This window comes from Erithacus rubecula (assembly GCF_903797595.1).
Source record: "Erithacus rubecula genome assembly, chromosome: 2".
Taxonomy (NCBI): domain Eukaryota; kingdom Metazoa; phylum Chordata; class Aves; order Passeriformes; family Muscicapidae; genus Erithacus; species Erithacus rubecula.
Genome location: NC_136685.1, coordinates 83,111,366 through 83,125,115, shown reverse-complemented (window position 1 = coordinate 83,125,115; position 13,750 = coordinate 83,111,366). Strand labels below are relative to the sequence as shown.

At 45.5% G+C, this 13,750-nt stretch overlaps 1 protein-coding gene across 4 annotated transcripts in view; it reads left to right on the top strand.

Moving 5' to 3' along the window:
- Positions 1-7,504, top strand: part of TTC7A (tetratricopeptide repeat domain 7A) — a 181,913-nt gene extending 174,409 nt beyond the window's left edge. For all 4 annotated transcript variants that reach the window (XM_079297998.1, XM_079297997.1, XM_079298000.1 and 1 more), the window contains one exon: positions 5,771-7,504. In XM_079297998.1, coding sequence (XP_079154124.1) covers positions 5,771-5,992 — 222 coding nt within the window. In that variant the 3' untranslated portion in view covers positions 5,993-7,504. The remainder of the gene's footprint in view (positions 1-5,770) is intronic.
- Positions 7,505-13,750: the final 6,246 nt, after the last annotated feature.

Below are 13,750 nucleotides of genomic sequence, written 5' to 3'. Positions count from 1 at the left end.
AGTGCTGTTCCTTCGTTTCTCCTTTCCACGATCTGTGTTTTGCAGTGGCCCTGCCTGCCTTCCCTCTCCTCCCTTCTCCTGCCTGCCTTCCCTCAGCTCCCTTCTCCTTCCCCTCCTCTGCTTTATCAAATGCAGCACTTCAGCGTCACTGACTGACAGGGGATGCAGCAGCTTGGGCAGAGGTGATGGAGTGGGGGAAGGAAGAGGAGGAAAAGCTGCTCTCAACAAAGGCGAGAGCAGAAACACTGGAAGTCAAGCTTTCTCCCAGAACTGAATCCCAGTCATCCTTTGTTAGGGCAACAAATGAAAATGTGGTTTCTAACTCGGTTCAGTGAGAGGACCCTGATTGCTCCCTGTACTCCTACAGTGCCTTTTCAGAAAACAGAGCTCAAATGTATAGCTCAGGTTCACCACAGCCTGGACTGAATCAGCAAAATAGGTGATTAGCTACCCCACGCTGCCAGGCGTGGCTAAGTGACAGTGCAACAAAAACTCCCTGCACTGCTCACAGCTAAAAAAAAATCCTGGTTCTTTGGAGGTGGAGAAGTCGTGAATGTAGAGGGAAAGAGTCACAGAGCAACTGGCTACTTATATGTCTTTCTTTATTCTAAGAGACCAGGGTTAATCTTTGCTATTTTCTAAAAGGACACTAATATTTCATCGTTTATGCAACAGATTTTGCTTACAGCTTATTCTGATTGCTAAATAATTACAGAAGCTTGTGTTGCCCTGTAGCAGTGCGGATTTTTCTGTTACATGAGACTGTTATCACCAAATGCCAAATGCATCTTGAAAGGCTTTTGTAGGGTTCTGCTGAATAAGCACACTGTGGAACGATCACTTTTCTGCAGCATGCCCTGCATTTGCCAGCTGCTGATTACCCTCCTACTCACCACAAGTGGCATGTCCACACATTACAGATTGGACTAGGCAGTAAGGATGCTGCATTTACCTGGAAATTAATTAAATAATACACTTAAGGAAGCCCAGCAGCAAAGTCTGATTCATTCTGGAAACTTCTTGGGGTATTCGGACAATAATAGCGGAAATGTGCTGCTAAATACAGACAAGCATCAGAGACAACCTCACTTTGGAATTAGAGTCTCATGCAAAGACAGTAAGAATTTGCATTTAATGTGATTATTAAAATCCATTTGTAAAGGGTAGATTCTAGTCCAAATACAAATTCTCCAAAAATGAGATGACCTTGCAAATACAACAAAAAGCAACCTTCCAGGAATGAAATGTTTTTCTGGACATCTCTTTCCAATACAAGCCCTAAAGGAAAGAACAGGCTAATCTGTGCCACCTATTTGGAAGGAGACGACTCCTTGAAGCTCATCAGGTGTTTGAACTAAACATTTGCAAAGGAAGTTTTGATTTTCCTTACTAAAAATAAACTCCAGCTTGTACGTGAGGCTTATTTTGTAGTCTTCCATAATGTCTTTCCTGCACTATTTTCTGGGAATTTTATGGACTAACATTTGAAGAGGTTTTGTCAAACTCTAAGGAAATAAAGGCATAGGTAGAAATTTCACAGCCTTCTAAAAGTGGCACTTCAAGCGTGGCTTATGCTCACTTTCTTTATTAGTGAAAATTGAAAATAATTCACTTTTTTCACATCTAACTTAAATTGAAATATGGCTCTCCTATTCTAAAACAAAAATAGCCTCACTCAAGTATCAGTTACTGAGTATCACATCACTGAAGGCAAGGGAGTCCAGTCCAGTGTCACCATAGAAGTGGTTTAGGTTTTGTTTGTTTTGCATGCAGACGAGGTCAAAAATACCTTTGAAAAAGCTTCCCATAGGCACCCTCTGTTCCCTGAAATTAAAACCCATCAGTTCAGGAGTCCAGCTGTCAGCATAAGGCGCACTAAATCAGCAGAGCAGGTTCGTGTCCCCGAGGTGCCCTGCTGGACTGTCCCGGTGGCTGCGCCGCTCCCCTTTCACCTCGGCTGAGCTGCTGCCAGAGCTCCCAGCGCTCTCCTACAGCCTGCCCCGTCCTCTGCCCTCACCTCTGTGCCTCTGCTGACAGCACCCCAGGTGCATCTTCAGAGCTCAAGAGGAAACCAAATTCATTGGTGGAGATTACCCCCAGACCTTCTGGAGTGAGTGAATTCCCATTCCAGCGCCGGCAGCTGCGTTGGTGCAAGCGGGACATGAAATGCCTGTGTGTGGCTGACATGGGGCTGCAGGAGCTTGAAGGAAAAATTATTCCCACTCACCTTTTGAGTTGGTTTGGGATTTTTTTACTATTTATAATTTGCTTGAGTTTAAAAATAAACCTGTCCTCATTGCTCCTTAGAGTCTGACTCAGTACCAGCACCACTGACAGAGAGGGCCATACTTAGAGGTACTTGTCATCTTTGGGAGGAAAATCACTGGGCAAAACCAGAAGTGCCAGTGCTAGCCAGGAGGTGGCAGAGGAGTCAGGCTACCTTGTACACCAGTTTCTGCATTGTTTTGGCAAAAAGACAAATAGAAACTGAGGAAAGACAACAAAACCCAGTCCCACCCCCCATCTTCAGGAATAAGAGGATGAAACCCTTAATCACATTCCTGCTTGTATTTATACTAATTGCTCATCTTCCTGTGATCTGACTTTATGAAATTATGCATGCACACCAAGCAGATGAGTTTCCATAGAAACTCAGGAGCTGAACTTTCATTAGAAAAATCTTTTTTAAAAAAATCTTCCAGATAAAAATGCAAATTGCCTGTCAGTGGGTGGCTTTCTGAATTTAGGTATCATTTTTTTCTTTTGCACTGTAGGCAGATTCCAACTGGACCTACATAGCAACAACATGCAGGCATTGTTTATAGCAAACCAGACTCCATGGGGAAATGAGAAATTCGGTAGCAAGGAGAAGCTCTCAAGTGCAAATACCTCAGAGAAACAAAAACCCAAGAGCTCAGTGCTGCATCTTCCTGAGGCTTGAGGTTTGTGCAGCCTCCAGCTCTCAAAACGCTTGTGGTTTGCAAGGAGCAGTGCGAGGAGGAGGGGAAAGGAAATGCAAAGCCAGAAACTCTCCTGCACACAGAATTAATGATGTTCAACCTGTCCTTTAAACATCAGCAGCATATTTGTGCCGCTTCAGCTAAGCCTCGCTAAAAGGCTGACACCATCTGTCACAGCTCTCTCTGGGCAGAGGATTCGGTCTGTGCTGGAGCTGGGGAGCGTTGGCAGACCTGGGTTGGCCAAACCCCAACCTGCACTTGGGCTGAGGCCTGGAGCTCAGTGTCCTGTGCCCACGCTGCGTGGAAGTCCAGGCATGTGTGCAGGAGAGGGCACAGGGCTGTTCTGCATCACAAGGGGGACTCAGGATGGTGACATGCCTGGGAAGGGCCACGGACCTGGGCAGCATCTGGCACCAGTAGTTGTGCATGTAAGCAAGGAGGAGGTAAAAATCTCAAACTCCTTTAGCAAATGTTTCCTCCAAAAACATAGCAGTTTTTCACTTGTGCAGTATATTGCAGCATCAACAGGAGGCCTTCCCCTGGCTTTGGGGAGCCTGGAATAGCTCTCTCCAAGGGTTCACAGATGTTCTCTCAGCTAAACTGGCAAGCTTGGAAGCACTGAATACCAAAGAGGAAATTTTCACGAGCTGCTCGTCTGGTGGACATCTGCCCCCGGTGGGCACAGCAGCTGGGTGTGCAGAGCACAGTGCTCCTGCTGGCCTCCAGCACAGGCACAGCAAACATGGGGAGCCTCTGGTTCTGAGCAGCAAGGGTGCTGGGCATGCAGGGGAGCTGTGCTGCACGAGCAGTTTACGACGAGGTGGATTTCACTGCAGCATTGTTGAGAGGCGCGAGATGTCAGCCGGGCAGGGAATTCCCCTCCTCGTTGGAGAAGGATGACAGGCAGCAGCTGCACGGGCTCACTGGCCCCTGTGCCTCCAGGGCCAGCAGCCCTCTGAAAGCACTGGATGCTGCTGTGTCAGGGTGAGCACAGCGCTGGGTCCCCGGCCACCAGAGAGCACAATCGGCTCTGCTCGCTCAGCAGGAAGGGATTTTAGGAAGAGTGGGTTTGTGGTCGAGTACAAACTCGAGCTGAGATAGCTCCTGTCTATTCTTGGCTCAGCAGCAGATTTGCTATGGCCACACTACTTGCCCTTTCTATGTCTCATTATCCCTGTCAAGCGGGTGACTCAAATTATAATTGCACAAATTCCTTCCAGTCTGTCATTACGTGCCTGCAGTTATCTCCAGGCAGCTACCTCCAGGGGAACCAACCTCTCCCACCAGGGAACCTCTGTGCCACATATGCCTGCTCCCACGGGGATTGTAAGATCAGGCCCTGTTGTGTGCCTTGTCATTCTCCTGCATAGAGAGGAACCTGAAGAAACAACTCCCCCACTGCATCTCTAAATGATCAGATTTGATACCGAGTTGATTATTCAGGTCAAGGTTATGGGCAGGAAAGAGGCAGTGAAGCTTTTCATAGCACCGCCAATATTTGATTAAATGGGTGTTACTTAATTTTTTTCTCAGGCAAATTAGTGTGTTTCTGTTGGTATTAGTACTATCACTGGCCTTAAGGTTGTTGATGTGCCCTGTATTTAATGGCACTTTTGTAAACACTGACAAAACAAAAACAAGAAAAAATCTTCACTATTTCTAAAAGCATCACCATTCTTTTATCAGAAATTTACTTGGGTTCTAGTTGTTAGTGATTTCAGGTTTCTTACATCTTTCCACATGCACTAAAGGCAATAGATTAAGTTAATGCTTTTCCTTATATATATTCATCCACTGCATAGGTGGAAAAGCAGTCAGGCAATGATCTCACATGCCAGCATTTCCATGGGTGAGTGCAGGCAGAGGGCATGCTGAGCTTGGCAGGTGACATGGCATGCTGACTGCTTCTTCCAGAGGCCACACCTGGATGAAGCTGGTGGAAGGCTCATCCTGATGTGTGCACCTCAGGAGGAAGCAGAGGAATGCCACGGATATGTTGTGGCCTGGTGTGGTTGGCTGCTGTGTAATTAACAGGGAGCTTGGCTCATTAGGTGCTCTGTGGGTTCAGACACATCCATGAGAGCCCTATAGGAAAACATGTTCTTCCTAACAGCTCTTTCATCCTCCCCCTCCCGTTCCTTCCAGATGGTTACACCCACTTGTGTCTTTTCTTACCCTAAGGACAGCTTTTTAAACAAGGTTCCTCCATCCTTCTCCTCCCCCACACTGCTTCAAGATCTTTAGGATTGAAGTGCAGGAGGACAGAGCTGTTATATCCCATGCTGGTATGTACAGCCTGCCCATAGAAGGCTGGAAGGAGACCACATGCCTCTGCCCCCTGGTTGTTGAGAAGAAATATCTCAGTGTGGTCAGGATGTAGGAGATGTGAGACTTTACCTCAGCCTCAGCTGGATGTTGTGGATGTGCAGGAATGAATTCAGACAGTGGCTGTAGTCAAACCTGTGTGTATTTTCTGGGCATGGAGAGAGGGATGCTTAAAGGGCCTGTAACCTTTCTTCTGTATAGCACAAGTAAACACTTGCCCAGTAGCACACAGCAGGAGCACTTGCAGAGCTGAATCTGAATCTGCTTAAAAAATATTTTCACAATTGCTTTTTAAAGTGTGCATCACTATCAAAAAATACAGAATTTAACAACTGATCACTTTTATTCTTCAGAAATGGGTGGAGATGCCCTCTCCATAGGACTCCTGTGCCTGCACTTATGGGGTGCCTTGGAGGAGCTTGGATGCTCCATTTCTTCCTCTCTTTTGCACTGTTGTTAACTGCTCATCACTTGTTTGTTGACAGGGCCTGGTGCTGAGCAGACTTGGGCGGAGGGAACTGGCCCAGAAGGTCCTCAGAGATGCCATCCAGATCCAGACCACCAGCCACATTGCCTGGAACAGCCTGGGAGAGGTCTTGCAAGCTCAGGGGAAAAACGAAGCAGCCATCGAATGTTTCCTCACTGCCCTGGAGCTTGAATCCAGCAGTCCTGTCATTCCATTCACTGTCATACCCAGGCAGCTCTGAAGCTTTTCCCTGCAGATAAGCACTTTCATTGCATGGACAGACACCAAAACCAAGCAGACAAACAAAGAGAAAGCCCAACAGAAAAGTGCCATTGTAACCTGGAACTGGGCTAAGTAATTCCAGGATGGGGCTCAGGTCTACAGGCTTAGCTTAGACAAGCCAAACTGTAGAAGAATTTGCAACAGGCAGAAACAGAGAATGCCTTTTTCTTCACAGGTGCCTGGCTAACCTCCTGTTCAAGTTAATAGCAAAGGCTTATTTCCAAGTGTTGGTTCAAGATGACTGGGAAAAGACTGTGCTATGGTACAGCTGTTCAAAGCACTTGCACCTTTCAGTGTTCATTGAAGATAGAACCCCCAAGCCCTGAATTAAAGCCCAGACCTGCTCTAAATAGGAGTAAATTCACCAACCAACTTTTAAGTTGTGTTTAAATATGTGTGGCTGTCTCCCCACAGATCTGACAGGACAAGAATGACAATTGCACCAAATAGACATGCAATATATGCTGTTTACAAAATTATTTCATCTATTTTGATAATCCTTTTTCCTGCCTTGCTTTTATATACTGTATATGCTCACTACGTTTAGTGTAGCACTTGCCTAGACCAATTTAAATTAAAAATACTTTTTAAAAAATAAAGCTGCTATTGCAGTATAATTCACAAAAGCAGAAAGACCAAAGACCAAATCAGTTCACACTTGGAGTAGTATTAAAAAGAAATAAATTATCTTCACTTACATATTTATTGAAAGGCCTTACATGAAGTAACTAATTATAATCTCTGAGCTTCATTCTTATTAATCACCTATTGCATCAGTTTAGTGAGGAATATAGTGTTTACCAGTATATAGTGACTGAACTCTGTGCTCTACTCATTACCATTCCTGGCACAAAACATTTTCATATCCTTTTTTTGATGATGCAAAAGAAGGCAGTGGTTTTTAAAGGGAAAGTCTGCTGAAGGCAATATGTGTGTATATGAATTGCTTCTTCCTTAGAACTACATCTTTGGATTGTCCATAGAAATTTCACATTAGAGGTATGGAGTTGAGCCTTCTGTGGCATCATTTTGCATCTCCTATCAGATGTAATAGTGAGGAGCCTCTGATGCACACAGCCTCCCCATGGCTGGCACGGCCAGGGAGGGGACACAGCTGGCACAGCTCCTGCTGAGCTGCTGCTCAGCTCTGTGTGATCTCCCCAGGGCCTTGGCTGGGAGGTGTCACACAAGAGCCAGCCATGTCCCAAGGTAAAGGTGATGCAGAAATTTGCTGCACTTTCCTACAAAAAAAAATTAAAAAAAAAAAGGTTGGGGCTTTGCGCCTATTTTTGTCCAAAGAAGATTTGTGACTATTTCATAAGTAAGTTTGCACTAAAGCACACTTTGTACTATAATTGTGCCCAGTATTGTGATCCACAACTGGTTTGCTCTGGAAATAATAATATCCTCAGGCAATAAATAAGATGGGGTTGTTTCTTACAGAGCCTGAGGCTCTGGCAGCTCTCTTGAAGTCGGTGTTGTTTACAGTTATTTGGAATCTGCAGGCTAATGGAGAGCTGGGGCCTTGTGCTGCTGCCAGTGTGCTCCATCGGGGATCTCCCACCCCCAGCCTTCCCTCCCGTGCCTGCACCCAGGGAAGCACTCTGCTCTCAGGTTCCTCGCAGCAGCCTGCTGCACTCCCAGGCCAATAGTTTAATTTTTTCCCCCTTAAATGATGCAGATGCAATAGCCCAGCTTATTTATCTATTCACTGAGGGATTGCAGATCTGATCTAGGCTGATTTCACTCCAGGTGCAAGCAGCTCAGCCGTGAAAGGTGCTCAGCCCATGGGTTCTGTGGCTTTCCAGTGCCACACAGGCACCCAAATGGACTTTTTTAGGCCAGGGGCAGGTTTCCAAGGAGACGGTGTTCCCTGGCCGCATTTTGAGCAGCAGCAGAGGAAGGAGTAGGTGTTGAAGTACCAGGATTAAAGGAGTTTCATGAAGACAAAACGATGCAGCTGAGACACGTTTTGCTGTGAAGGATGCTATGAAGTTGGCTCACTCTGCACTGCAGGGGGCAGAGAGGGAAGGGGAGGGGGAGAGATGCTGTTGTTGACATGTATGTAAATTGTTACCCAGGTGTTTTAAACTCACATTCAAATACAATCTGACAATAGACTTAAGCAGAGATATATTTAGACAGATAGATACTATATTCTGGTGTGTGTTCTGCTCCACAGTTCCCAGGGTGGGGAGGAACCTTGTGTGTAGGACACAAAGGAGGAGTCGGTGTGGTTGCACGTTGCTCTCCCTTGTGCAATGTATATTTGCAGAGCACTGCCATAGCAACTCCTGTGCACTGGGCAGCTTTTGAGTACGGGCTGTGCATCCACCTCTGCAGCCGAGGAGCTGCTTTGAGAGGGCTGAACGTGGCTGCTCTGTGACCTGGCAGGAGGGTGCCTGTTTCCCAGCAGCAGCTGAAAAGCAAACACTCACAGATCCATTTGCTTCTGCACGCGTAGCTTGTAAACAGCCACCAGCCCATCACGTTTTTTGTGATCAGGCAAACTTCATCCTGATGATAATCAGACTTGCCACAGCACTCCTCTCCCTGGAAGAGGGACAAACATTCATGGATGCTCTGAGTGCATCAACAAGTTGGATGTTGCCAGGGTGGTCCCATCTTGTGTGCATTAATGAGTGTTGCTGGCATTGGAATCTCATTCCTAAGTAAAGGCCATCATCAACAGAATCAGAAGGGTATGGTACCCTCTACCAGCTCACCACACCACAGACCCTGCAACAATTGCAAAGTACTTTGCATGCATACTGGACTCAATCCCAAGATTTCCTGCATAATTCCCTGAGGATGCAAAGTACCTCTTGGCTGGAAGGGTATTGTACTGGCTTGAAATGCTTTGTTCTATGCAAGAAAGAGAGTGGTTATTGCAGACTTACAAGTACTTTGGGGGCTAATCCTCCAGCTGTGTTTGTTCATTGTGCTCACCAAAACTGAAGTCTTTCCAAACTTACATGCTACCTCTTTCACTCAGCATGGATTTTGTTCACACTTCCAGATACAGAAAAATAAAGACAACCACTTCAGACAAGCCTAGGTATTGTAGTATTTATTTAGGTAGCAATGTTGATACAATCTGATAGACTTACTTCCCTGGGCTCAATAATAAGTGTGACAGGGAGCTTGACATGCTTAATGCTCAAGGCTTGAGATTTAAGAACACAAGATTTACAAGATCCCATCTCTTGTATTATTATTACAGATCACAAGTAATGGAAGTTTGGGGAACAATAACTTCAGAGAACTTATTCTGCAAGTTTTAGCACTGACTTGAGTCTGAACAGTTTTCTCATTCATTAGTTTTGAAAGGAAGATAAAAAGCCCACATTTTTGCCTAAACTATCACGTTCCTCTTGTTCCACCACAAGGTTCTTTTCCATTTTTATTACAGAGTGCATGCAAAAAGAAAAAATAATTACCTTCTGTTTTCCTGTTGTGCAGTAAAGGAGTAGTAAGTATGTGCCGTTGCCTTTGACCAACAAGGAGGATTGTATATTGTAACAAAAATGACTCTGCCTCCAGGGTAACAGAAGAAGCCCAACAGGCCAGGGAACAGCTCCCCACCCTGCCTGATCCCATGTACAGTGTCATTATCATCTCTGGAGCAGCAGTTCCAGCATCCCCAGCTGAGGGGCTGCCCACCCTGGGCTGCTCCACGCAGAGCAGAGCGGAGCTGCCGCTCCTGCGCCTCGCAAGGACCCCCGGCCGTTTCCATTGGAAACACTTGGTGCTGCTGATTAGCACAAGGCTGCAGAAGTGCTAATTATCTTTTCTTGGTCATGACTAATAAATCCAAATGGAGAACAGTCCTGGAGGGTGTTTACTTTAAAATTCACTGGCTGGGTACCAAAGCAGGCACAGCACTGGCTGCTGCAGTTTGAATTACAGTTATTTTGTCCAAAAAATGTTCCATTTTCAGAGTGTCTTAGTAAAGAATGAGTTTGGCTAGTTTGTATTTCTTTTTAATGACAGCAGAGTGGGAAACAATCCTTTTTAGTGAAAAGACATCACTGCCATGATTTTTTTTCAGCCAAACCAACAGAGATTTGATAGTTGCAGTTCAGCCTACAAGAGGAAGGCTTCCCAAAGCAACTGTGCTGCAGCAATAATTCCCTCTGACTCAATTGTATTACAGGCATATTTGACAATTATGCAATGGGCATGTGGAGCTGCGGCGCCTCTCCCTGAGCCTGAGGGGGCTGCTGTGTGCCCAGAGGAGCAGCTGTGGCACCCATCTGGGTGTCTCTCAGCACTGCCCTGGCCCCTGCCACCTGCAGGGTGCCTGCTGCCAACAGCCCAGTGGCTCCTGGTCACCAACACCCCGTCACTTGTGCTGGGTCTGTCACCTCAGACTGCTCCCTAAGCCTGGCTCCAAGGGATGGTTTCCTTCCTGCTGAGTTGTTGTTCAGTGCTGCAGGATATCATGATCAGATAGAAGGTGGTTTTCCCAGAAATGGGAAGCTGAACTGTCCATCCATCAGTGATGCTGGCAGGAGGGGAGGTAACTACTCACCCAGCAGTTGCCAAGATGGTTCCTCCAACTTTTCTTCTGAAGAAGGCTTGTGCCTTCAGCTCCAGCAAACCAAATATTGAAAGATCCAGCTCTTTTCCCCACAGATATGCCAGCCAGTGGCTGTGTCACTATCCACTGATGGGGATGCTGCGCTGTCATTGTGTAGCAGCCCGTGATGATGGAAGAACCTCCCTGAGCCAGGGCACAGAGAGGTGCTCAGCTCCTGCACATCCAGGCATGTCCTACATGCCACCCTGATACTGTTGTCACGGGTGTCAGAATCAGTTTTCCATGTAACTTACCTTTTTTGTCATTCTAAGATACTTCCACCATATTTAATAAAATCGACCCTGTGGAAAACAAAAAATGCTCCTTATATTTTCTGCTCATTTTATTCATGCCACAGATGCTTTAGTTGTTACATTAACTGGAACCCAGTGTGCCTAAGGAGTTACCAGTTGCAAAGGGTATTTTGGCCTACACCCTGTAGTTCATGGGAAAAACGAGAGTGAGCATGCAAGCAGCGTGCCTTCAGAGAGGAACAGAGCCAGGAAAATGGAGCAATGTAGCTTCAGATGTTTGGATTTGTGGAGATTTAAGTGAGCATCATGCTTTTCTTGTGCTTCATCCAGTAAAAATAAACAAAGGTAGTGTGAGAAACTCTAACATCGAGGTAATATGCAGACACTATGCTGTCAAGTTTAGGGACTCACCTTACTATGGCCGTAATGCCATTAATCATCCTTTTGCTACAAACAGTTACTCCTGTGGTTATTTGGAAATAAAATGTCTCCATTCAAGAGCTTGCAGAGCTTTCTGTGCATTTTCACATTAATCTTTTGGGCAGGTTTCAAGAGGGCCTGCTTAAAAAGTCCATCCCTTAGTTTCATACTCAAATGAGATTAAGGATGAGGTTTTTGAAGAACATTTCTTCATAACTGTGGCTGCTTTGGTTTATGAGTGTTCTCAGCATAACTCAAGCAGAACAAGGTTCCTCTGTGGCAATAACAGATTTAAGTCCTTCAGCTGTTCGTACGGTCTTAAAAATTGAAAATTGAAGTGAATAAAATACTGGCTCTGACTTTTCCCCATCTTTCTCTTGATACAGAGAGGGAGCAAAACATTGGTGTGGGGGAGGGAAGGAGAAGGCTTCCATGTCCCCTCCAAGCAGGAGCCCAACTGGAGGCTTGCAACCTAACCCCAGCAAAAGCTGGAGAATTTCATTGTTCAGTCCCCTCTGGTGGAGACCACTCACCTTTGCTGGTACCTAATGCTGGTGCATTGCCTGGTACCCTCTCTGCATCACACAGATATTTAATAATCCCTTTCTGTTGAAATGGGAAGAAAATAAGTCCTTTTGCCCCTCATTTTTCCTGGAAGGAGCTCCAGTTGGTTTGGGAGCTCTACCTTTAATACAGAATCACTTCTTCCCTTGCAGAGAACCAAGTCACATTTCAGTGATAATTTTGACGCGATACTCTTGAAAGGTCATTAAGAATAATTTCATAAATGTGAATAATTTATTATATATTTTATATAATTTTAAATAATTGATTCATACCTCCACTTCTTTCTGCACCAGAATGTTCAGATACATATAATATATTCCTGCTTCATGTGAGGTCCAGACACTTTTCAGTTCCTGATATTTAGCAGTCCCATAAACTTCCCAAGGGAAGAGATGAGAAGCATCACTGCTTCCCAGATGCTCTCTTCCATGACAGTCTCTGGCTATCAGATTTTTGTGGAGTCACTGAAACACCATCATTTACTTTGTCTTTAACCACATCCCTCAGGAAATGTCACATCCCAGTCAGACATGCCTGAACCAGTCTTTGCAACAAAGGAAAAATAACCTCCTGCTCTTTAAAGACTGGTGTTAGAGAAAATAGACTTGGGCAACCCTGGCTTATTGCATTGCCATTAGCAGCCACGAGAGCATTTAAGTGAGCTGTGGCTGTCAGGCCAGTTTCCTGTGCTGTGTTGTCTCCAAAACAAAGAGCAGCATCTCACAGCCAAAACATCCCCACAGATCCATCAGCTCAAGGGCAAAATTCAAAGGCTTGCTCAATGCTCCAACTTAAGCAAGTGTTAAACAGTGGAGGAAAAAATCCTTGCAGGTCGTGTCCCTGAGTGTCAGAGCTGCAACTTTCAGGTCTGATCCCATTTAGAGGTGATGTAGCTGCTGTGATCTTCTGGCTAATGGAGGAGGAGAAGCAGGTAGGCAGAACATCTGAATTTTATACGTCAAACATTCAAGCATTGCCACATGGCCTAAAAAAGCAAAAGAGCAATAAAAACTGTAAAACAGGAAGTGTTTTCCTTACTAAGGAGCAGTCACAGAGGCAAAGCCCAGCTTCACCAGCTTTTCTGACCGAAACCTGCAAAAACCTCAGTCTGTGAGAGTAAGAGCAGATGCCCAGCAGCCTCTCACTAGCCTGCTGACTGCAGAGACCTCTGATCTTTAATTCTGCCTCTTCCCTGCCTCAGAGACCCCAGTCCAGGCAGGGGCCACAGGACCCAGAGCTCTCCATGGCATGTCTAGGGCAGATGCCAGTTCTGTGCCTCTCCAACAGCACGGTCCTCAAAGCAAATGCTTCATTACATTATGCATGACAAGCCAAACATCTTATTTTATAATGCAGTTGTTTATGATATTGTAGCTATGTCTGGAAACCAGGATGTTTGTGAATGAATCAGCAATAATTGTCCCTTTATTTTGTTGTCCAGTGAGAGGGGCTGACACACACAGTCCAGGTTTGAAGTGCTGGGTGTTGTTATTTCAAAAGGATGGGAGTTAAGGACCAAGCAATTTTCTGGTCAGTGGAGGTTCGAGGTGATTTTGTGCTCAGTGTAAATGGCATTGTCTGGCAGACACAATTAGCAAATGAAGCACTGCCTCACCAGAGGCTTTGCAGCCTCTGAGTCTCTTCTTCCAGGCTGACAACAAACAGAAATTTGAGACGGTATCTCAGGTTTCCAAAACAGGAAGCTGCTAAATCCAGCAAGAGAGCAATTCATTTCCCACTTATAATGATGCTGCTTTTAAATCTCCTTTGAGGATACTGAAGTGTTTTCCGAAGGGTAGCAAGGGAGGTATTTCATCCCCATTTTTCATCAGATGAAAGACCAGCTGCTCAGGAGTGGAGCTGAGAAAGGAGTGTTTTTCTGTGCAGAGCTGGT